General features: G+C 56.6%; 1 protein-coding gene across 5 annotated transcripts in view; it reads right to left on the reverse strand.

The window, feature by feature from the left end:
* The window catches only part of Cux2 (cut like homeobox 2), a 177,545-nt gene that overhangs the window by 3,738 nt on the left and 150,568 nt on the right, over window positions 1-23,239 (reverse strand). For 3 of the 5 annotated variants that reach the window (XM_055605960.1, XM_055605958.1, XM_055605962.1), the window contains 15 exons: window positions 22,108-22,184; window positions 21,304-21,370; window positions 20,084-20,132; window positions 17,245-17,349; window positions 14,928-15,119; window positions 14,793-14,851; window positions 13,211-13,259; window positions 13,015-13,135; window positions 11,642-12,283; window positions 10,981-11,082; window positions 6,942-7,732; window positions 6,317-6,482; window positions 4,987-5,256; window positions 3,204-3,392; window positions 1,757-2,030 (listed from right to left, as the gene is read on the reverse strand). In XM_055605960.1, coding sequence (XP_055461935.1) covers window positions 1,757-2,030; window positions 3,204-3,392; window positions 4,987-5,256; window positions 6,317-6,482; window positions 6,942-7,732; window positions 10,981-11,082; window positions 11,642-12,283; window positions 13,015-13,135; window positions 13,211-13,259; window positions 14,793-14,851; window positions 14,928-15,119; window positions 17,245-17,349; window positions 20,084-20,132; window positions 21,304-21,370; window positions 22,108-22,184 — 3,153 coding nt within the window. The remainder of the gene's footprint in view (window positions 1-1,756; window positions 2,031-3,203; window positions 3,393-4,986; window positions 5,257-6,316; window positions 6,483-6,941; window positions 7,733-10,980; window positions 11,083-11,641; window positions 12,284-13,014; window positions 13,136-13,210; window positions 13,260-14,792; window positions 14,852-14,927; window positions 15,120-17,244; window positions 17,350-20,083; window positions 20,133-21,303; window positions 21,371-22,107; window positions 22,185-23,239) is intronic. The other 2 variants (XM_055605961.1, XM_055605959.1) reach the window with 1 other exon arrangement.

The following is a 23,239-nucleotide window of genomic DNA, read 5'->3' on the forward strand; positions in this document are numbered from 1 at the left end:
AGGAAGGAAGGAAGGAAGGAAGGAAGGAAGGAAGGAAGGAAGGAAGGCAGGAAGGAAGGAAATTTGAGTGCAGTTATGGAGGCAGAGGCAGGCAGGTTGCTGTGAGTTCGAGGCCAGCCTGGTCTACAAAGCAAGTCCAGAAAGAAAAACCGTGTTGGGATCATGATCTGGTCTTCATGCTCATGTGGTCAGGTACTCTGTTAACCTCACCTAGTCCCCACCTTCCTTCTTGGGTGGGGATGGAACCCAGGGCCATGCTTAGGTCAAGTCTGATTTTCTTTTTCTTTTTCCTTTTCTGAGTCAGGGTCTTGTTATACAGCCATGACTGCTTGAAATTTACCATGTAGACCAGGCTGGCTTGGCTCACACACAGAGATCACACTTGTTTCTCCCCCTCCCTTTGGTTTTTCAAGACAGGGTTTTTCTTGTAGCCCTGGCCGTCCTAGACTCACTCTGTAGACCAGGCTGGCCTTGAACTCACAGAGATCCACCTGCCTCTGTCTCCCTTCTGAGATTACAGGCAAGCACCATCACACCTCACTCAGACATCACTCTTATTCATCCTTCAAAACCCACCTCAAGTACCTCTTCTTCAAGCTTTCTAGAGGCAAGATTCCCTCTTCCCTAAGCCCATACTCCTCCTCTGCCATATTAATCAGGCTGAGGTGAAATAACTGGGCTCATGTACGCTGACCTGGCTCAGGGATGATGGCTTTGAACCCTTGTCTCTAGAGTCCAGCTCACTGGGCATATGTCTTTGAGTGAACATGATGGATGGTGACAGAATGTGAGATGATGTCCCCACTGTCACTAAGGGAAAGCTGTGGGCACCCACGTCTGCAGTGGGGACAAAGCTCTCCCGAAGGCCATCCACTCCCGCAGCTGCTTCATGTGACTCATCTGCTGCCGGGGGCAGGAGTGACATGTTTCATGCTGGAGAATCATCACGAGCCTCCAAGAGGCCAGTGACCTGCTCACACCACACAGCTAAGGTCCGTGTGATGCCAACAAGCAGGTTGGGGAGAGGGGAATGTGGACCCTACCCATCGCCCTCTTCCTTCTTGGGGATCTTGGATCTTCTCTCTGCCCCAAATAGATGGGCACATGTGCCCATGGACACATATGACATTGGACAGACTTTTCACAGTGCCACATGGACCCTGGTGACACTAGATAGACAGCCTTTCCACAGTGCCACATGGACACGGGTGACATTTTTGCTCAGAGAGTGGAGAGGGCCTCGCAGATGACCTTTGCACACTCTCTCAAGCCTTCTTCCTGAGGCCCTAGGCCAGCCTCAGGAACGCCTCTGCGGCCTGACAGAAGCCACAGCACTCGGGGCCTCTGAGAGCTGGCCTGGAGAATGGAGCCATGCACGGAGGAACCGCCACACTGGAGGCGGAGGAGGAGGGACCACGTGACCCTAGTTAGCTCCAGCTGGAGTTGCCTCAGGTCTTGGCCTGAGCTGTCCCTTCCTAGAGGCCACTGCATGGAATGGGAGTGACAGCTGGAGTCACACTGGCTCTGCCAGGCATTGACGTATACACCCTCTGGACACTGACAAGGGGGATGCGTCATGGTCCTTGTTTACAGCTTATGACATGGGGCTCAGGGTCCCTTAGCTGGAGGGGGCAAGTCGGTGCATCCGGGGATCTAGACAGCTGTGTGGTCCAGCTACAGCCCCCCAGGCTAGAACCACCGTCATGGTGTCCCCCAGCCCTCTGTGCTGCTCTGTGGCCCCGGCCCCACAGGCTACCTGTAGTTGTGGAACCAGTTGATGACCGTGTTGGTCTTGAGGTTGAGCTGGAATGAGAGCAGCTCTATAGTCTGCTGCGAGGGGTAGGGCTCCAGCTGGTAGGCCTTGCGAAGCGCCTCCTTCTCAGCGGGTGCCAGCACCACGCGTGGCTTCTTGGCCTGCATGAGGCTCAGCTCCTGTGGCTGCAGGCATGGGCTGGGGCATTCGCTGTGTGTGGCTGGCGACTCGCTGTCCGAGCCTGTGCCGATGAGCCCGTAGCGGCGCTTCAGATAGGCTGGGGAGAGAGGGCGGGGCCGGGCTGAGGGGCCATTGCCACCCCTGAGGAGCCCTCTGTGTCTCTGCCTCCCATCCTCTCTGTTCCTGTTCTCCTGAGAGGCTGGCCTGTCCCTGGCTCACGCCTTGTTATTTGTGAGGCTTGCTGGGGTTGGGGGCTCCTGGAGCACACAGCCACTACAGAGATCATAAGGGTGCTGGTAGGCAGGGACACTCAAACTGGGGTGCTCTGTGGCTGCCAGGACTGTCAGAGGCGGCACTAAATTTCAGGAGAGTTTGCTGTGTGAGGGCTTACTTTGCTTTTTGAGACAGGGTTTCTCTGTGTAGCCTGGGCTGTCCTGGATTTACTTTGTAGACCAGGCTGGCCTCGAACTCACAGAGATCTGTCTGTCTCTGCCTCCTGGAGTGCTGGATTACAGGAGTTTGGCACCACGCCCAATGAGGGGCTACTTTGAACGAATCCACTTACTGTAGGATGCGTGGTAATTTCACAGTAACAAACCGTGAACACAGCTCTGCTGTGGTTTAGATCTACAAGGTTCTCCAGAGGCCCCTTGTTGAAGGCTTAGTCCCAGCCCAGTGACACTGAGAGGAGGAGCTGGGACCTTCAAGGGTGGGGTCTAGCAAGAGTCTTTAGGACATTGGAGGTGTATCTTGGTATGTTTGACACAGGGTTTCATACAGCCCAGGCTGGCCTTGAACTCACTATGTAGCCCGGGATGAGGTTGAATCTCTGGTCTTCTTGCCTCTGCCTCCTGGGTGGTGCTGGGACCCCAGGTGTTTGGTACCATGCCTGGTTTAGGCAGTGCTGGGGAATAAATCCAGGGCTACCGGTCTACCGGCTGTGACCCTTCCCCAGCCTCCGGGGAGCATGGCCTTGAGGGAACTACTGGGACCCTGGTCTCTCGCAAGGTGGGCCTGCCTTCTGCTACACAGGCTGGTTAACAGGCAGAGGAGAGTTCATCTAGAGGAGACAGCGAGGCCGGAGAGGGAGCTGGGCCGGTGTGCAGCTGAGGCTGGCGAGGCTGTGTGCCAGCTCTGGGTGTGTGCAGGGCATGGAGAGGCACTGCATGTGATTCTGGTGGGCGAGGTGGGTATCTGGATTGCTGCCAGCCTCGGGTCTTCAGAGTGTGCCTGGGACCTGGTTACCCAGCCACCCCTGCCTGGCTCTTACCTTTCTTCTCCAGCTTCTTCATGTCCCGCAGCTTTTCCACGTTGTGGGGGTCGCTCAGCCACAGCTGCATGCGTACGAACGGCTCCCGGCCCTTCAGGCTCAGCTTGTGCCACGGCTTGGGCCTCGACAGCAGATCTGACACGGAGCCCTGTGTCAGCCCCAGGATGCTCTCACCAAACAACCGCTGCCCTGGGGACAGGGCAGAGGGCAACTGTCACCCAGGCCAGGCACAGAGACCTGATCCCGGGAAGAGTCAGAGGAGCAGCCAGGCAGGATAGGCCCTGGACTCTTTCCGAACAAGAGATTGGGGAAGGGCGACACTGCACAGTAACACAGAAACTGCTTTTTCTGTTAGCAAAGTTCTTCATTCCCAGGGGACCTCCCCCCCGCCCCCAAACCACTAACAGAAACCCTCCGGCTGGAGGGAACCCTAGCAGGCTCTATCTGAATGTCAAGGGTGTCTGACCTCTGCTCCAATACTCTTGTTTCCCCAGGACTAGCCTAGAGGGACACCGGCCAATGGCAGCAGGAGCATAGGCTGGTTTTCGTGGTGAGGGCCCCAGAGCACCCTACTCTCTGCCACTCCTTCCCTCTTTAGCTTTTCGTGTGTGTGTGTGTGTGTGTGTGTGTGTGTGTGTGTGTGTGTGTGTGCGTGTGTGTTCTGAGAACAATCTTGCTTTGTGGCTGAGTGATCCTCTTGCCCCAGGCTCCCAAGTGCTGATCACAGGGATGCATGACATACCTGGCTCCATCTGCCTGTGTGTGGAGGTCAGAGGTCAACCTTGGGTGTCTTCCTCAATTGCTTCCTAAAGCTCAGGAGAGGGATCTCCTGTTTGACCAGGAGCTCACCATTTCCTGGCTGGCCCGGGGGTCTGCCTGTCTCTGCCCTAGCTCTAACGCTGAGTTACAGATAGGTCAGCCATTACACAGCTTGTTGTTTCTTTGTTTCCATTTTTACTTATGTGTCTGGGTGTTTTGCCTGCACGTGTATCTGTAGACCATGTACTTGCCTGGTACCCTAGCAGGTCAGAAGAGGGCATCAGATCCCCAGAAACTAGTTACAGGTGGTTGTAAGCTGCAGTGTGGGTGCTGGGAATTGAATCTGGGTCCTCTAGAGGAGCAACCAATGCCCCTAACCACTGAACTATCTTTCCAGGCCCCATGCCTGGCTTTTTCACATTGTGGGGTATTCAAATTCAAGCTATCTGCTTAGCCTATCTTATTGACTTTTAACTTTTTGCTTTGTTTTTGAGAAAAAGTCGCATGCTCTAGCCCAGGCAGGCTTTGAACTTGCGGCAGTCCTCCTGCCTCAGCCCTCTAAAGTGCTAAGATTACTGCATGAGCACTGTGCCCAGCTCCTGTTGGGCATTTTGTGACAACACTATCTTCCCCTCATGCTAGAAACCACAGTGAGAGCTGTTGGGTTTCGCTGTTGTTGGGGCCAGAGCATGACCAGCATTACTGAGTAGAGCACACAAACAGTGAAGGTGTCCCCCTGCTCGCTGGTCCCCCCAGAGGGCAGCATTCAGCCATGACGAACACCATCATTGCCACGTGCCTGGGGCTTCTTAAGGGCCCCTGCACGGTATCTTGGGTATCTTTGAGAGCCATGCTGGGCCAGCTCCCCTTTGTCCCTCAGCAGGGACCCTGGTCAGAGTCATTTGCCTCACATGGGGTTCTGCATGCTCAGGGCTGGCTGACACCTCCAGGCTCACCCTGAGGCCGCTCCCAGTGACACTTTGCTCAAAGCCAGGAAGAGCTAGCCCCCGGTGTCACCACGTACCTAGGTTGTTATCCGTAAGGACTTCCTTGACCCTCTTGGTGATAGAATATGTGTCCAGCTCCGGGGACATGGCCACCATCTCCTGGATGCCTCCCGTAGCCTGGCTGCCTGAAAAGGGCTTTCCACCCAGGGAGGAGCTGGCCCGGCCCTCAGGCTGCTGGTTCTCCTTGCTGCTTTCCAGTGACAGGCCCAGAGGCTCTTGGGAAGTCTTTTCAGGCTCTGCGGGGCTTGGGGGAGGTGACGGTGAGGACCTGGGCTCAGTGGGACTGGCTGTAGGCGAGAGACAGCGGGATGTCACTGCCATTGGGTATGGCTGGACACAATGGCTTGTCAGAAATGAGACTGGCACCGAGGCATCTGAACCCATCATAATGCACCCCAGTAAGGGGCCGTCCAGGGTCCTCAAGGTAATGTAGCTTTTCCTTTTTCTCTGCCACTGGGAATTGAACCAGAGCTTTGCTATGCCAGGCAAGCACTTTACCACTGAACAACAGTTCAACCCTTTTCAAAACTTTCATCTGGAGAGATGGGCCTCCATGCGTGGCAAAAACTGATCATGAATTCATGATCCTCCTGTCTCTGGCCCTAGAGTGCTGCTTGTCTATCTAGCACCTGTCTGGCCTGTCTGCTGCCTGCTCACCACCTGTTCTTGGCCTATTTGGCCTCCGGTCTAGCTTACCTGCCACCTATCTGTCACCTCTCTTGCCTAATCAGTCTGTGCTGATGGCAGAGGTGTGCCTGCCATTTGTTTTGCCTGTCTGCCTGCCTATAGTCTGCCTTCTGTCTGTCCCTGGTTTCGTAGCCATGGATGGAAAGGGGAGCTCTCGTCCTGTTGCTAAGGGGAAACTGTCCCCTGGGAGCCGTGATTCTGTCACCTGGCACTCTGGTTCGTAACGCTGCTGGAAGTCCTGGTGCGCTTCTGTGACCTGAGGTACGGCTCTGCTGGATCCCCGCTTTACAGGTCGGGTTACTGACCGTGGGCAAGGGCCTCTTTGTGGTTTGTGGTCAGGTGGGCCATCCTGCCTGAAGCCACATGTTCTGAAGTAGGGGACACCCACAGGACCCCCACAGCCCTGTCTACTGGCCCTGCCACTTCAGGCAGCTCTTGGAGCCTCCATTTTCTTCCCCTGCACAGTTCTGGCTCATCCTGCCCATGACCTCACTAATGCACAGCTGACTGGCCCAGCCAGGCCTGTGCTAAGAGAGATTCTGAAAAGCAGCCCTGGGGAGCTGTTGAGGAAACTTCCTTTCAGGCGGGAAGAGGGGTCTCGGGTTAGAAACACCTGTGCTGGTGACAGCAGTGGGCCTTGGCACTGCGACCTGCACTCACCCTGGGTGGCGCTGGGCTGCTGGGTTGGGGTCTGGCCCTGGCCCAGCTGGTCCGATAGCCACAGCTGCATGCGGATGAAGGGCTCCCGGCCCTTCTGTGTCAGCTTGCTCCATGGCTTTGGCCGTGACAGCATGTCGCTCACGCTGCCCTGGGATAGTCCCAGGACCTGCAGGTGGAAGACAGGTCAGCAAATCCCACATCTGGCCTTGCTGGCCTTTCCCAGGCCCTTCAGAACCAGCTCTCCATGCTCAGCACCACCGGGAGTACAGAGCCCCCACCTGACCCTGAAGGACCTCCCATAGCCCCCTCTCAAGTCTCTTCTCCCAGCTCTAGCTTCGTTAGCCTTTCTTACCCCTCTCTATTTACACCCAGCTAGGGACAGTAAGGCACTGGGCTGGGCTGAGTGCTTACCCTTCAGGGGCTGGGCCACGGGACCTGCAGGGGGCCGTGAAGGGCAGGGGACTGGCTGTTAACTGGCCCAGTGTCCAGGGATGGCTAAGTACAGGACAGGCATCTGACCCGGATCCTAAGGAGTACCTTCCACTTGGGGCCACCCTCCAGACTTAGGGCCAATGTTTCAGTGGGCCTTGCTCCCGGGTCCCCAGATTCCCCCTACGGCCCACACCTTCTCCCCAAAGATGCGCTGGCAGATGCCATTCTTGGCCAGCTTCTCTTTGACCTGGCGGGTCAGCTCCAGCGTGTCCACCTCCCGGTACATGTACAGCTCGTACTGCTCGGGCGTCAGGGGCGGCACGGTGGGCTTGAGGGTGCGGGGCACGTAGGCCGGGTAGTAGGGCAGCCGCCCTCCGCCCACCTCGGGGACCCCGGCCTCGGCCTTGAGCTCTCCCGCCCTGGGAGAGGGCTCATCCTCGCCCGTGGCTGCTTCATCCTCAGGGGCGACGGCTGCCTCGTCCCCGCGGGGCCAGGCTCGTCCATTGGGCTGTCCTGAGTAGCTGGAGGAGGAGGAGAGGGAGGGCGACACGGAGGCGTAGGGGCGGCTGAGCAGGCCGCGGTCCGATGCCCAGTGGTGGTCAAAGTAGCCGGCGTCGCCAATCTCAGACTTCACCTTGCGGATGATCCGCTGCACAAACGCGGCGGGGGACAGGACAGCGAGCGGCGCCTGCGCACTGCTAGTGCTGGCGCTGCTGCTGGAGCTGCTGGAGCCGCCGCCATCCTCCTGCTTCACGCAGGCCAGGGCCCCATTCTGGCTCACAGTGGCCAGCGAGGGCCGCTCCGGAGGGGAGGGAGGCACTGAGCGGCCCCTGGGTCCCGACTCCATCTCCAGCAGGGCCTGCTGCTGGGCTTGCATCTCACGGCGGGCTTGTTCCAGAATGTTCTTAATGGCGTCTTCCGAGGTGCTGGAGGGGGCTGTGCCGTTGGCGATGCTCGCAGAGGCTGTGGCACTCTTGGGCTCGCCTGTAGGGAGGGCGGCAGGGCAACAGGAGCCCACGTCAGGACGAAGCATCTTTGTTTATACCGTCTAAAGGTAAGGGCAACTTCTGTGTCCAGTAGTGGGGACTAGTCAAGTAATTAACTGGAATATGAGGCAGGTGTTAAAAGTATCAGTCCAATAACAAAATCTTTTAGTGTATCTGGAGAAAGTGAACATGAAGATTAAAAAACAAAACAAAACATGTTTGTTGTGAAGCAACCATGAAGTAGCTCAAGGTCAGGCAAGAGGCAGTAACACACAGATGCCCTTTCTGGCATTCTCTAGGAAACCCAATTGTCCAAAGATGAACGAATAGGTAATGAACAATTGTGTGGACACAGTAGAATACTACACAGCAGTGAAAAAGGAGCTGTCTTATAAAGACAGGCAAAAATCTAATAACATCAACTAGGACAGCCAGGGCTACAAGGGAAACCCATCTCAGGAAAAAAAAAAAAAAAAAAAAAGAAAAGAAAAGATGATCCTTAGTATAACATGTCTCCAAGGAGCTACCAAGCAAGCAAATTAAACAACATGCCAGAGGGGGAATTCTTATCAAATGACGAGCACAATGGATTGATAGGGGGGAAAGGCTGACTGCTGTCTCTGGGAGGGGAGGAAAGAAGAGGGGTAGGCCAGGTCAGTCAGTCAGGGCCACGGAGGCTCAGTTGGTTATATGAGTACGTGAATGAACACATACAGGAAGGCCACACAGGCAGAGAGAATGTCACAAGCCCTGGCTGGGACCCAGGAACAGCAGTTATGGGGCGTGACTAGGGTCTGCCTCTACCTTTTAAGCAGCATTCTGAGTCGTGGGCCAGGCAGGTCAACATGGCCTCCCTCCACAACCCCTCGGTGTAGCCTACACACTGGGGACCGCCACACAGCCATTAAAATGATTTTGTTTCACATGGGCAGAAGCGGCGCATGCCTTTAATCCCGGCACTGGGGAGGCAGAGGCGGGAGGATTTATGCGAGTTTGAGGCCAGCCAGGGCTGTTACATGAAGAAACCCTGACTTGAAAAGCCAAAAAAGAAAAAAAAAAAAAAGAAAGAAAGAAAAAGAAAAAAATGTTTTAAAACTAAAAGCAATAGAACAGCCCTGAGCTCTAAGCTGTAACCTGGAAAACCATTTAAAGAAGAAAAGACTGAAGGATGACAACCCAGGAAGTGCCTGCCACGGAGACAGGCTGGGGAGGCTGAAATGGGCGTGGCTGCTTATAGGGATGTGGTCTTTTAGGATGACAGAAGGCTCCGGAATACGGACACTACAGCAAGGATTAGTAAAGCAGGCTAGGGCCAGGATCATTGGGAAGCCTCAGAGGAACCCAGGACACCTGATGTCCCCCTCTGCCCTTCCATGTGCTCTTGATAATTTCACATTATGTAATTCACACCCCTCCCCCACCTCCGAAACGGAAACCTCCTTCTTCCAGCCGGGCCTGAGGTAGGGCCTGTCACCCCAGCCACTTGGAGGGCTGAAGCAGGGGTTCAAGGCCAGCCTGTGCAGCTTGTGAGACCCTGTCTCAAAATGCAAGATTGGTGGGGGGAGCTTCTGGAGAAAGGGATACAGGAGGCGCTGGGCTCAATCTCCAACATCACAAAAGACAACCAGAACAAAACAAACTCCATCTTTAGCGCCACATGTGTCACCGGCAAGTCATGCTTTCTTCCTTTACCTGATCTCCACTGCTGGAAAGTTAGGTTGTTTCCAGCCTGTCGCTATCTTTTTTTCCTGTCGTTGTGTATTTGTTTTGTTTTTCAAGAGAGCTTTTCTCTGTGTAGCCCTGGCTGTCCTGGAATCGCTCTGTAGATCAGGCTGGACTCGAACTCACAGATCCACCTGTCTCTGCCTCCCCAGTGCTGGGACTAAATGCATGTGCCACCACTGTCCAGGTAGCCTGTCGCTGTTATAAGCACTTGGCATAAATGCCCGCCCGCCCTCACTCTGGACATTTCCTTTGGCTCCCTCAAGTGCACAGCTGGAGCTGGCAGTTGGCCATGCACCCTTCCTCCTTGGCAGTGGCTAGTGCTCTCTCCTTGGCCTGCCCTGCTGTTTGGGGGGGGTGAGAATAGGGGGGGCGGGGGTGTGCCAACCCTTACAGCTTAGCACTGAGTGTGAACATTCCCCTCGGCCCTGCTGCTAACCTTACACTCTGCCCTGCCTGTCTCTGGCCTGGGGCCTCAGGAGCCGAACTCGAGGCCTTGCTGCAGTCACCCACGTCTGTAGACCTGTCTAGCACACAGTGGGGGCTTAATGAAGGTGTCATGAACAGCTCACAGGATGACACAGTGGGTCGGTGCAAACTCCAACGGCCATGCCTCCTCTCCAGTGGTCCCTCCCAAGGACAGAGGGACCCCCCAGGAGGCAGTCAGGGACACATCCTCCTCATAGGACTTTGCAACTGGAACACCTACATTGAGCTTCCACCAGGGGGCAGCAGACGCCGCACAGTAGGGTAGGAGCGAGGAGCCCAGCTTCCCAGGCAGCCAAGGTCTACAACTGCAGGATGTAAGTGTGCAACTTGGGCCTGGTCACAGAAGCCCCCAAGCCAGCAGTGGCAGGGACAGCCACAGGGGCAGAGCCCTTGACTGCATTCAGGTTCACAAGGATGCTGGTTTGCACGGCAATGCTCTGTCCACAGGCTCCCCTGGACCTGCCTCTGGCTGGGTACACTCACCTCACGTGATCCTCCCACAGCCCTCAGAAAGATACACCATGACCATCTTAGAGAAGAGAAGAGGGGGCACAGAGAGGCCACGTCACCAGGGCAAGGGCCACACAGCTAATCAAGAGCAGAGACGGAAGGTATGGCCAGCCCGGCTATACTGTGTTCGGCACTGTACGTCACAGTGGGAAGACAGCATGGGCTGTCCACAGCCCATCTGGATAGGGTCGGCGGGGGCTTCCTGGAGGAGGTGAGTGTAAGGAAGTGAGTGGGAGTTGGTTAGATGTCCTGGGTAAGGGGAGCGCCTCAGGGTCTAGTAGGGGACAGTAGGGGTCCTGTGAGAGGTGTGAAGACTGGGCCTGGATGTTTTGCTGAGCAGCTGGGATTTGGGGGGCAGCAGGGAGCCATGGGAGATACCTTTGTGTTCCAGGAAGGTCCTTCTGGGCCCTGGAGGTTTTCAGAGGCCTCAGAATGCTTTGGAGTGACAGAGTGGGAGGAGGCCTCGCCATTTGCTCAGAGCAGCCTTGAGTGCGGGTGAGGGTCAGAGGCTGAGGCCATACTCACCCCCCTTCTGAGACTCAATCTCCTTCTTGGCCTGCTCCAGGATACTCTTGATGGCATCGTCTGAGCCCGTTTCAGGTGTGCGGATTCTCGGGGTGATGCTGCCTGGGGGGTGGGCATGAAGGTGGCGGCTGTGGGGCCTGAAGGTGAGGGGTCAGGCCCTGGAGGTGGGCAGGAGGGTGTGGGTCAGGCTGTCCTCGAGGGTGCAGGGCCACAGCTTATTCCACGTGACACAGGGCAGTGGAGAGACTCTGGCTTTGGGGCTGGAACCCAGGGCCTTGTGCTAGGCCAGTGACGCTGAGCCATGTGGCCAGCCAGACTCTGACTAACAGTAACATGGTGACGATGGCAGCAGCTAACACTTCTTCAGCAGTTCTGTCACTCTGGATGCAGTGATCAGCGTTCTGGGCCCTTTCAGCCCCTCCCCCGGGGGGCCTGACAGGCGGGGGAAACTGAGGAATTAACTGGCCCAGAGCCTACGCTGAGCTGCCCAGGGAGGGGCTTCGGGGTTGGGGTGAAGAGGGTGAGGGATGGGGTGGCCACGTAAAAGAGGGAGCGAGGCTCTGCTTATTTCCCTCACAGTGTGGGAGGCCGAGGCACAGGTGGCAGCCTGCCCGTCCCCGGCCACGCACATGGACGGTGGCGGGGCTGGGCCGGGGCTCACCTCGCTGCCGCACCTGGATGGTGCGCAGGGCCAGCACGTTCTGCTCGTCTGACAGGAACTGCTTCATCTTGATGAAGGGCTCCTTGCCCTTCACCGTGAGCTTGCGCCATGGCTTGGGCCGTGCCAGGATCTCGCTCACCGAACCCTGCGACAGTCCCAGCACGTAGTGGCCGAACACGCGCTGGCCGATGTTGTGCTTCAGCAGCTGCTCCTTCACCTGGAAGGCTATCTCCGCCGTGTCCAGCTGCTCCTCCTCCGGGACGGCCCCGTCCGCAGGCTCTGGGGCCGTGGCAGGCTCGGGGCCGGCCACCGAGGGGGCAGCCGATGTTGGAGGCTTGGCCCCGCCATAGAACGCCGGTGGGAATGGCAGCAGGTTGCCCGTCTCCCCTTTGAAGGCAGCCGGGCCCATCTTGTGCTTGGGCAGCAGTGGGTCCCCAGCTAGCCTCTCCCCTGGCGCCAGGCTGGGGAAGGGGGACAGCGAGAAAGTCCTTGGCCCATCGGAACCCAGGCTGGGGCCCAGCAGGGGCTGCCCAGGGCTCAGGGACAGCGGGTCTTCCGGGCCTGGTGGAGGTGGAAGCTGAGGGTAGGAGGGCTCCGTGCCCAGCGTGCCTTTGATGGAGTCATCCTCTGAGGGGTCCTCCTCTAGAACACCGGGAGGGACGCGCAGATAGACAGGGACAGAGAGGCCGGCGGCCAGGGAGGAGAGGGTGCGCAGGGGCAAGGGAGATAGTTAGAGAGGGAGGCAGAGAGCGAGGGCAGGAGCGGGAATGTGGGGTAGTGGAGGGACAGGCTGAGGGAAAGGCTACAGCCTCAGAGACCAGAAACACCCACGCCGGCTGCTTCCCCTCCATTCTCAAGCCTCACCTCCTGGGACCCCCTTCAAATGCTAGTCTGTGGGAGCTGCCTGCAGGGCCAGGCTCACTGCCACCCGGAGTCTGTGCCTGCGGCACTCAGGCCACCGGGCACTTTCAGTTTTGTAGCCAAGGGAACCGATAGTGCAATAGTGAGCCTGCAGTCTTGGGGAGGCCCACAGGGCTGAAAGGCCACTTGTGGGGAGATAGCAGTTTTAAGCTGTGGGCTCATTCCCTGGGAGCTGGCTGTGGGGTGGGGTGTGGACACCCCCCCCCCGACTCCTGAATTCTTCTTAAAGCCCCACTGCCCAGCTGGACTCAGGGTCGAGGGGAGCTAGGGGAGCCTTGGCTCTGCCTGTGATTCTGAATATGGGGAGCACCGCATAGTAGGGGCTCAACCCACGTGCCTGGTCTGGTCTTCCTGCCTCATGAATGGCAGTGGCCCTGGGGTGGGAGAGAACCCAGAGGCATCCCTCCCCAGTCCTCAGCCCTTGGCCCCTCAGAGTGCTCCTTGTTCCCTACCAGGGTTGGTCAGAAGTGGCGGCTTCTCCAGCAGGAACTTCTGTGTGGGAAAGAAGGCCTCCTTGGCCATGAGCAGCGAATCGTCGGGCTTGGCCAGGGCCTGAGGAGATGGAAAGCAAGGCTGAGAAGGCACAGTTGCTGCAGGCTCAGGGGGCAGCTGGCTTTGGAGGCCAGGGGCGGTGGCAGGGACAGGTACCTGAGGGAGGCTGCACGCGCTGGAGGCCAGCTTCATGGCTCTCAGGATGCTGCCAGAGAAAGCGAAGAGGACCGAGGTCAGCAGGCCCCGGCGGGAGGAGAGGCCCAAGTGAGGCGCTGCTCAGGCCTTCTGCTACTCTCCCCAGGTGACCTTGGACTCATAGCACACTTGCCTTTCATTTGTTTGCCTTTTGAGACAGGGTTTCTCTGTGTAGTCCTTGGCTGTCCTGACTCACTCTGTAGACCAGGCTGGCTCCGAACTCACAGAGTGCCTCTGCCTCCCGAGTGCTGGGATTAAAGGTGCGTGCTACCATTGCTGAGCCACACTTGCCTCTCTTTCTTTTCTCTCTCTCTCTCTCTCTCTCTCTCTCTCACTCACTTTAGGTAGGGTCTCATGTAGCCCAGGCTAGCCTCAAACTCATTATGCAGCTCAGGCTAGCCTTGAACTCCTGATCCTCACGCTTCTTCCTCCTAGGTGCCGGGATGACAGTGTGCAGTAGCACCAATCTGCTTTTTCCTTTTTTCCCCTCTCCCTCCTTTCTCCTCGCTTTCTCTCAGCCCTTCCTAGGGAAGGAACCAGGGCCTCTTGCACACCATACGTGTCCTCTGCCAATGAGCCACCCTGCCTCCCGGCTGTAGTCGGACATGGGTGGAAACTGTAAGATAAACACTCCTCTAGAGCGTTCCACAGTGCAAAAATTGGATTTGCCTTGGGCTACTTGCTGAGTCCTGAAGTGCTCCACGGGAATGGAGGGGTGTGTGCTCCCTGCACTAGGAATCATGGGAGAAGAGATGATGAAGTCACAGCTGTGCCTGGGCTCCATGGAGTACACTACCACAGTCACATGAGGGGTTTCGGCATTTGACCCCTGGGACTCCAAGGCTCAACTGTCCACTGAGAACTGCCAACGGCAGGCCTGAAGTCACAGGCTCCTTAATGTGCTCTCGGGGCTCTTGGAGGCAGCTGGCCTGGTGAGCCCACATGCCCACAGCCTGTGCTCATCTGTGTGGTGTGTGAGTCCCCAGCGTCCACAGCTTCATGGAGAAGGAGCAGTGGGGCTGGCTAGTCCCTCTGTCAACCTGACACCACATCTTTCGGGAAGAGGGAACCTTAACTGAGACAAGGCCTCCATGCGACTGGCCTGTGGGCAAGTCTGTGGGGCATTTTCCTGATTAACGATTGACGAGGGAAGGCGCAGCCCTGGTACAAAGTGGTCTTGGTGCTCTAAGAAAGCAGGCTGAGCAAGCCATGGGGAGCAAGCCAGGAAGCAGTTCCTCCACGGCCTCTGCATCAGCTCCTGCCTCAGCTTCCCTTGACGATGGACTGGAACCTGTAAGCTACCAGTTGTCTTTGCTTGGCACTTTAATCACAGCAGTAGAAACCAAACTGGGATGACCAGTTTGTTTTGCTGAGGCCCAGCCTGGGCGGATGGGCCTCCTGCTTTCCAGCCTCCTGAATGCATGCTGGACCAATGGGTACACATCCCCATGCCTAGCTCAAACTGTGCCAGTTTTGACGGGTCACGTGCCAACTGGAGGAGACGTGGACCCCAGAATGGGCAGCTGGGAGGGGAGCACCATACCTCAGCTCTGTTTTAATCTCTTCATAGTCAGCCTGGGCCTCGAGCTTTTCTTGTAGTTTCTAGAAGACAAATGTGGACAATGACACCGGCCCCGTGCTCCCAGCCCGCCACCACCCTTGCCACCCTGGGACCTGCCTCTATGGCCTCAGACTTGGCCACGAGCTGCCGCTCCAGGTCGGCGATTTGGTTGGCGGAGACCTCCTCCAGCTCCTGCAGGGAGTGTCGCAGCTGCTGAGCGTCCTTCAGCAGCCTTAGGATCTCTCTGTCCTTGGAGGCCAGGGCTGCCTCCAGCCGGGGCCCTGAGCACAGCGCGAAGCTCACCTTCTCCTGGGGACAGAAGGGGCTGTGAGCGGCACTGAGGGGCTCAACCGGGGCGTGCGAGCCCCGGATCCTGGGCAGAAGGGAATGTTCCGTCTGGTGGTCAAATACTGTTGTGCGACCTGCATGGCTTCCCGTACATAAGCCACGCTTCGTTCAAGGCTTTCATTGTCGGAAGTACAACCACAGCTGGGTGGGAGGGTAACCTCTGTGCTCTGGAGTCAGAGGCGGGAGGAGGACCACAAGTTCCAGGTCAGCCTGAGCTATACAGTGAGACTGTGTCTCAAAACAAACAAACAAAAAACTAGAAAAAAAATAAAAGCGCCTGTTGGTAAAGCAGAGGCCTGAATTTCATGTAACACTACACACACACACACACACACACACACACACACACACACACACACACGAAAGACAGTGAGCAGGGAGGAACCTCAGGAAAGACAATTCTAAAATAGGTCTGGGCACACCAGGTCTGTCTGGGTCCTTCCCCATCCAGGGAACCATGGGCCCTCAGGACTAGAGCAGAGATGAGGCAGTCATGGGCCACGGTGCTGTGGCATCTCCTGATTTGGCCCAGGCCTGTCAGCCATCTGGAGTCTCAGAAACTGCCCCTGAGTCTTCGTCCCATCTACGACAAAGGACAGGCCGTTATCTGCGGGAGCCGGGTGAGGCTTAGTTACATACATGGTCTAAGAAATGCTTGGTGGGGGGGCGGACTTCACACACAAAAACAACCCACCGATACTAATCCCGCTCTCTTCCTCGGAGATAAATGCCAATTAAAACAGGAAGCGGATGCCACTAATACATTAAATTAATTAGCATCAAGCGCCACTGTTGTGTTCAGAAAAACTGCTTCCCCCCCCCCCCGCCCCCGAGGCTCCCTGTGCGGCTGTTAGCCATTCGCAGTTCCTCGGGGGTTAATTAAGAAACACTGGCGGCTCCTCCCCAGGTGGCCACCAAAGCTCCCTGGTTCTCCAGACGGGCCGTCACACGACAGATCACCCACCGGCTCCTGGGATACAATCACATGCAACTTCCTGGATTCTCACCCGCACACAGTGAAACTCCTGGGCATCGAGGACCCATAGCCGCTGACACATATCACAGCACACACACACACACCCGTGGGTGCAGGAGGCCATGAGCTCTGATGCGCAGAGCCAAGGAAACGCTGACGGTAACAGTGAAAAGCACTGGCTAGTTCCCAGCACCTTGAATGAGCCAAGCACTTGTCTTTATAACCCTGTAAGGTAGGTGAGGATGGGGGGAAACCGAGGCGCGGCCAGCGGTCAGCGTAAGCACGCACGCACGCACACCATCACCGCTGCTGCAGGCAGAGACACCGTCCAATATGCAAACTGAAGGAGTGCTTGATGCCAGGGCCTGCGTGTTAGAGACGGTGGGAGACACAGCAGCCACCTGCGGTTAGGTAACCGTCCAGCACTCGGGAACACGGGCAGGAGGGTGACCAGTGTACAAGAAGGAGGACATGAGGGTAGAAAGATGGGCGGTGACTACAATCCTCAGGCAGGCAATGACCCCAGGGCCCTACTGGGTGCTGGCCAGGAAAAAGGAGATGAATTTCACTCAGGGACCTCGGGGATGATAGCCGGGGCTGGCTCCTTAAGCAGTGGCTGGCAGAAGGGCAGGTCCCACCGGAGTCACTGGAAGTTTTAGGATTTACGGGCTGAGTACAAGCCCTATGCCTTCTAACAATCCCTGGTCAGGGCCACAAGGTCCCAAGCTGCCACCCAACATCGGGAGACCAATGTTCAACAGTGCCCCCTGGTGGCCACCACTCACAGTGCGCCTCAGCCTTGCTGCCCAAATCCTGGTGCCCTTTGCAATGGGTGTGACCCTCTCTGGCCTTGGAACAATTCCAGCATTCCCAGGCAAGGTGAGGGAGGCATCGGAAGGAAGACACGAGGCTTTTTGTTAATCGCCACTGGCTGTGGCGTTTCCCTGCTGGTTCAACAGCGCTGCAGTGACTGCTTTACTATGCTGACCTTAGTGAGGCCCTGCCCGGGAGACCCATGCGTCCCTGCTTGCATCCCGGTGCCACCTGCCTTGTCCTGTGTGCAGAGACATGGCTTTGCCGCTGCCTCCCCCTTCCCAGGGGCATCCTTACCCCACTGGGTCCCTGGGGGGAACAGCATGCCAGGCGGATGGAGCTGTTGACCGATGCCAGCTGCTCTCGCAGGCTCTCCACCTCCCGCTGGGCAGCCTCTGCTCGCTGGGGAGGAGGGAGAGCAAGTGAGAGGTCAGAGGGCACAAGGACCCCTACGCCTGCACCACCCCGGGTCTCCAAGGGTCTAAGTCCCTTTGTTGTTGGTCCTGAGCACAGGCTGGCCCTGTCACCGAGCTCTGGGCTGGGCACAAAGGGAAGAGCAGCTGCACCTCACTTTTCCCGGTGAGATGGTATTACTGAATGCAGGCTGCCAGGGGCGGCTCTAGATGGTGCTGGGGGTACCAGGAACACCAGGAGTGAGAGCACGCCCTCTGCCAGGGAGGCAAGGGTGGGAAGGGGCTGTCTGCATGTGCCCAGGTGGTTCTGTCACATCCTCAGGCCTGTGTCCGTTCTCAGGCACTGGATCTAAACTGTGCCCCGGATGGGAGTCTGCAGAGGTGGGCCCAGTTCACAGGCTGTGACAGGACTTTGGGCAAGCTCCTTGGCTTTCTAAGGCCTCAGTTTCCCTTTTGCAAAAAGGAGGTATTAAAAATATCAGAGGAGGCCCAAGTGTTTTTTAAAAGAGAGAACAGGGCCTTTTTTCTCTAAGTAGTCTATGGTAGAGCTTAGCTCCGTTCATGTATTTCCAGGATCTTCTACAGTCAGGCTGGCTTTGAACTTGATATGTGTCGGAGGATGACCTTGAATTCCTGGGCCTCCTGTCCACCACAGGTGTGTACCAGCACACCGGGCTGCGATCCCAAGCCCACACCGCTGGCAAAGATCTGCAAGCTGGGCATTGTACTGACCTCATCAGTCAGGCAGACTGTCCCTGCCAAGCAAGGCTCAGTTTGGCTACACTGCCATGTCCTGAAGGCGTACAGCCTTTGCCCAGCAATCCCACTTTTGGGACCTGGCCCCATCACACCAGCTCCTGTATGTGTGAGATGGCATCTGTCTAAGGTTAAGTGTGACGGGTTGGTTGGGAGGGAGAAAAGGTGGGCGTTAACTATTAGCAGTCATCTCTAGATGACTAGAGGAGAGTCAGCAATCTATAACCCAATCTATAACTATAATCTATAACTACCCATTCTTATAAATAAAGCTTTATTGGCACACAGGTGTGCTCAAATGTGGACACAGTGTCCAAGCTTTCCTCCTACAATGGTGAAGATGCCTCTTTGGGACATAAAACATGGTTCACAGAGCTAAAATTTTTTTCTTTTTTCTTTTCCTTCCTTCCTTCCTTCCTTCCTTCCTTCCTTCCTTCCTTCCTTCCTTCCTTCCTTCCCTTCCCTTCCCTTCCTTTCTTTCATAGAATACTTTTAAAAATAAATTAATTTTTTATTTTCTTTATCAGTGTTTTGCCTATATGTATATTTGTGTGTGAGGGTGTCAGATCCCCTGGAAATGGAGTTGCAGACAGTTGTGAGCTGCCATGTGGGTGCTGGGATTTGAACCTGGGTCCTCTGGAAGAGCAGCTGGTGCTCTGAACCACAGCCATTTCTCCAGCCCCCAAATATTTATTTTCTAATGTTTGGTTAGGTGAGGGTGTGCCAGAGGGCAGGGACACAGGTCTGCCAGAGGCACGTAAGGAATGTGGGGCACATGCAGGCCCACTGGTTGCTTTGCGGATGGGCCGACCGCTCTGGAAGAGTCCAGAAACTGGTCAGACAGGTTGCTGGGGGATCGGCCCTGAGTCGCCTTTTCTGAATTTTCAACTATGTGAGTGAATTAATTACCTATTTAAAAGTATAAGACTGGGCCAGGCAATATTGGTGCTTTTAGTCCCAGAGGGAGGCAAAGGCAGGCAGACCTCTGCGAGTTCAAGGCTAGCCTGGTCTACATATCAAGTTTTAAGCCAGCCATGGCTACAGTGAGAGCCCGACTCAGAACGCAAAACCACTAAAAATGCTGTGCAACCAACAGAAATGGGGGTAGTTTAATGATCATTAAAATCACACGGGACTAGCTGGGCACCACGTGGTGCATGCCTATAATCCCAGCACTCAGGGAGGCAGAGGCAGGCGGATCTCTGTGAGTTCGAAGCCAGCCTGGTCTATAAAGTGAGCCCAGGACAGCCAAGGCTACACAGAGAAACCCTGTCTCAAAACAGACAAAGAAAATTAAAAAATAAAATCACCCAGGCGCTGGGCTGGGGGTGTGGCTCAGTAGACAGCATCTGTTCAACACGCAGGCGGCCCTGGGCTCCAGCCTGCGACACAGTTTATATAAAGCATAAGCTGAATATGGCAGCACACACCTGTAATTCCAGCGCTCAGGGAGACAGGGGGATCGGGAGTTCAAGGTCATCCTCACCTACACTGGGAGTTCAAGGCCAGCCTGAGATACCACAGATCCTGTCTCAAAACAAACAAAAAACCCACCCAACCAACCATAGGAGCTGAGGCCAGGAAAGCCACTGCCAGGCCCTGCCTCTCCTGGGGGACCCCCAGGGTGTCAGTAGCCTGCACTGTGCCCACAGAGACTGGCCTCAGGGCCTCTGTCCTGAGGGACTCTGCCATGGGGCCTCCTGCAGTGACCTGAGGAAAATGACCATGTGACCTCCACAGGACTTGCCTGCTGATAATGGGGCTGTCTCTATACCCTCGGGCAGAAAGGAAGATACTCAGAAATAACGGGTTGCAGGCCCTTCCTGGCTGCCCTTCCTCAGCTGTGGTACTGCAGGGATCTTGGCGCAACCAGAGAGCCTGGGCCCAAACACCTGCCATTTAGCTGTGGCTGGGTGCCCCACTTCCCCCGTACCCCCACCCACAGGAGGCTCCTGCTCACTGCTCACCTGGTTGGCTTTCTCCAGGTTCGTCATGATCAGGCCGACCTCATCTGCCCTGAGAGACAAAGGGAAAGGGGCCCTGAGACAGGCTGGCAGCCTCCGCCCATATCTCTGCTGCACAGAGCAGGACCATGGGAGCTTCCTGACTGTTGGGCTGAGCCTTAAGACTCCTCTTTTTTTTTTTTTTTCTTAAGATTCTTCTTTTTTCAAGACAGGGTTTTTCTGTGTGTAACAACCCTAGCTGTCCTAGAACTCACTTTGTGGAACAGGCTGGCCTCGAACTCAGAGAGATCCCAAGTGCTGGGATCAAAGGTGTGCGCCACTGCTGCCTGGCACAAAACTCGTCCGGAGGCAGCCGGACCCACCACCCTCAGGGCCCCAGTCTCTGGGGCGCCACCACCAATGCTTCCCCCAACTGTACCTCTACCGAGCGAGAGCCCTTCCCCTTAGGGACCAGCTCCTATAAGGCCTCTGCTGTGACTCCCTTAGGGGGTCACTTGTCTGTTGGACCCTTTCCTCCATAGTGTGACACCAAGGGCTTAAGACAGGTCTGCCCAGCTTTGTGGGACCCTGGGACCTGAGGGACGCTATTGTTCACACCCATGCTGTAGGCCTTCATTGGCACCAGCCGTCCCTACTGTCCCAGGCGTGCTTCCTAATGTGTCTGTCATCCTGAGGCTACCTGCCTGGGCCGCCCCTGCCTTCTCTGCCTGCCTCGAGCTCTTCCCTTGTTGGCACCTGTCCCATGCTCAGCAGAGTGTCCGTGCTGTAAGTGCATACAGTAAGTGCTCAATAGTTTCTGTGAGTGGATTCATCATGGCCTGTTACTGTCTGTGTCTGCTCTGGAGGCAGGGTCACGAGTTAATGTCACAAGTTAGTTTCCCGAAGGGTCTCAGCATAGCCCCAGCTAAACAGTAGGTGCTCAATACATGCTTATGGGGTGAGCAATGTTTTAAACCTGAAGACGTGCTTGCACTCTAAGTCATTTAGGTGATGTAACTTGGCCTCTATGGGTTGTGCTCATAGAGGAGTGGGGACAGCTCCCCGGTCAGGGGTCAGGGGTCAGGAGTGAGGCTGCCCAATGGCCTCACTCAGGTGTTGTGCCTGTGGAGTGTGAGTGGAATGGGACGATGGGTCAGGTGCTTGCCTGGGGACGAGGACTAGGGTGAGGAGGAGGTGGCCTGTGTGGGGCAGACAGGGGGAAGAGGTGTCCCCAGCTGACTTACTTGGATGCAGCCTCCTCATCGTACTTCCTCCTCAGCTCCAGCAGCTCTGTCTGGGTGGCCTTTAGCGCTGGGAGAGGTGAAGCTGGGTGAGGAGCGGTGGCTGGGCTCTAAGCTCATCTCTTTCCCTCCCTTGGTCCCCCTGCCCCCTTCATTCCCACCCAGTCTTGGTGGGAAAGGGATTGAGAAGCCGGCGGGGGGGGGGGACCTCCTTCGGCCTGGGAAGTGCAGGGAGCAGTGGCTGAGTGGGGCCTTGGGGATGCCCACTCTGCCCGGCAGGCCTGGGTATGGGCGCTCAACCCACCCCGAGGCCAGCCTGGCCGGCAAAGGTAGGAGTTCCAGTCTGTGACAGCCACTCAGGTTTCCGGAAAATCCCAGTTTTACTGTTTGTTTGGTTTGGCTGAGGCTGGTATAGAATACTCTGTGTAGCTCAGGCTAGCCTTAAACCTCCTGCCGCAGCTTCTTGACAGTTACACTGAGAAATTTGAGAAGTGGGCTACTCACTCTGGGCCCCCAGACCCTGCCCAATCTACCCGGCTCATTCTACCCGGTGCCCTGGACACCAGCTGTGCCGCTGGCTCCATGGCTCAGTGCATGCCCGCTGCCGAAGAGGCACTTTGATTCCAACCCAGCTTTCAGCTGGTCCCTGCTGAATGAGCGGCTTCTCTGCACTGTTCCTGGCTTCCCTCCATCTTCAAGCACACCCAATTCATGTCCCCAACTTCTGTCCAAGTTCATGGCCTCACTGCCCCCAACGATGCCTCAAGCCGTTTGGTCTGAGGGCTGCCCCCTGAGCCAGGGTCATACCTGAATGTAACACCTTGATTTTCTCCTCTGCCTCCCCCAGCCTGGCTGCCAAGGTGACGTGGACTTCTTGGAGGCCCCTGCAGAGACACAGGACTGCTCACGCTGGTTGCTGGGACCCACCTGGTCCCACCCTGAGCCAGGCCCTCCCCACTGTCTGCACCTTGCTCTATGTGAGGCCCAGACGCGGCGCATCCATCACCCCCACAACCTGCTCCAATGCCATGGCCCCCTGTGGCTGCGCCTCAGTTCCCTTATCTGTAAAATGGAGCTCCTAAGGGGTGCAGCCACTGTGGGTGTCGTGGAGCCTGGCATGCTGGCCCCACAGCTTCCTGGTGTTGTATCCCTTCCGTGGAACTGTTCCACTGCCCGTGGCAGGAGCTTGGGCGCTCACCCAGCCCACTGCGGCCACCCTCAAATGGGACCCTGGCCCTGGCAGCAGAGAAAGAGGGGCCCTAGTGGGGCTGGAGGGAGCTTACACACACAGAGCTGGCTACCGACTGCCGCTCCTCACAGGGAATGAGCCCTTGAAGGCTGGCGTCACTTCCTTCCCCTCTCAGGGCTCTTTCCTCTCGGCTACTCTCACCTTGCTGCTCTGGGCAGGCTTCCACCACAGGGCCTCTGCCCTGGCCGTTCCCCTGGCCTGTCACACCTTCCGTCTACACCTGCAGGAGTCTCACTGACCGAGGACTCAACCCACCCATCACCATGCCCTGTCCCCACCCCCGGTGCCCTAGAAAGACCACCCTCCAGTTGATCTCCCCACTTTTGCTCACCGTTTTATCATCATGGCTTGTCTTTATTTTTGTCCCTTCCACCCCTGGCCACCTCAGCTGCTCGCTAGCCTAGGCGCTGGCAGACTCTCTGGGTGAGACTGCTGTCTACCCTCCGCTGAAGCAGCATCAAGGGGAAGAAGACCCCTTATGAGGCCGGTGGGCCTGTCTAGGCCACAGATAGCCTCAAGAGCAAGGTGGGGAAAGCAGTAGAGTTCCCAGAGAGCAGAAGGCCAGGGTTCTGCCACTGGACAACTCACAGGAACTCCGTGACCACGTGACCCCAGATGTGCTTCTATATATATATATATATATATATATAAAAACTAAACCACCACCACCACCACCAAAATCAGCTGTAT

The sequence above is a fragment of the Psammomys obesus genome, unplaced genomic scaffold (assembly GCF_907164565.1).
Source record: "Psammomys obesus unplaced genomic scaffold, mPsaObe1.curated_primary_1811, whole genome shotgun sequence".
NCBI lineage: Eukaryota > Metazoa > Chordata > Mammalia > Rodentia > Muridae > Psammomys > Psammomys obesus.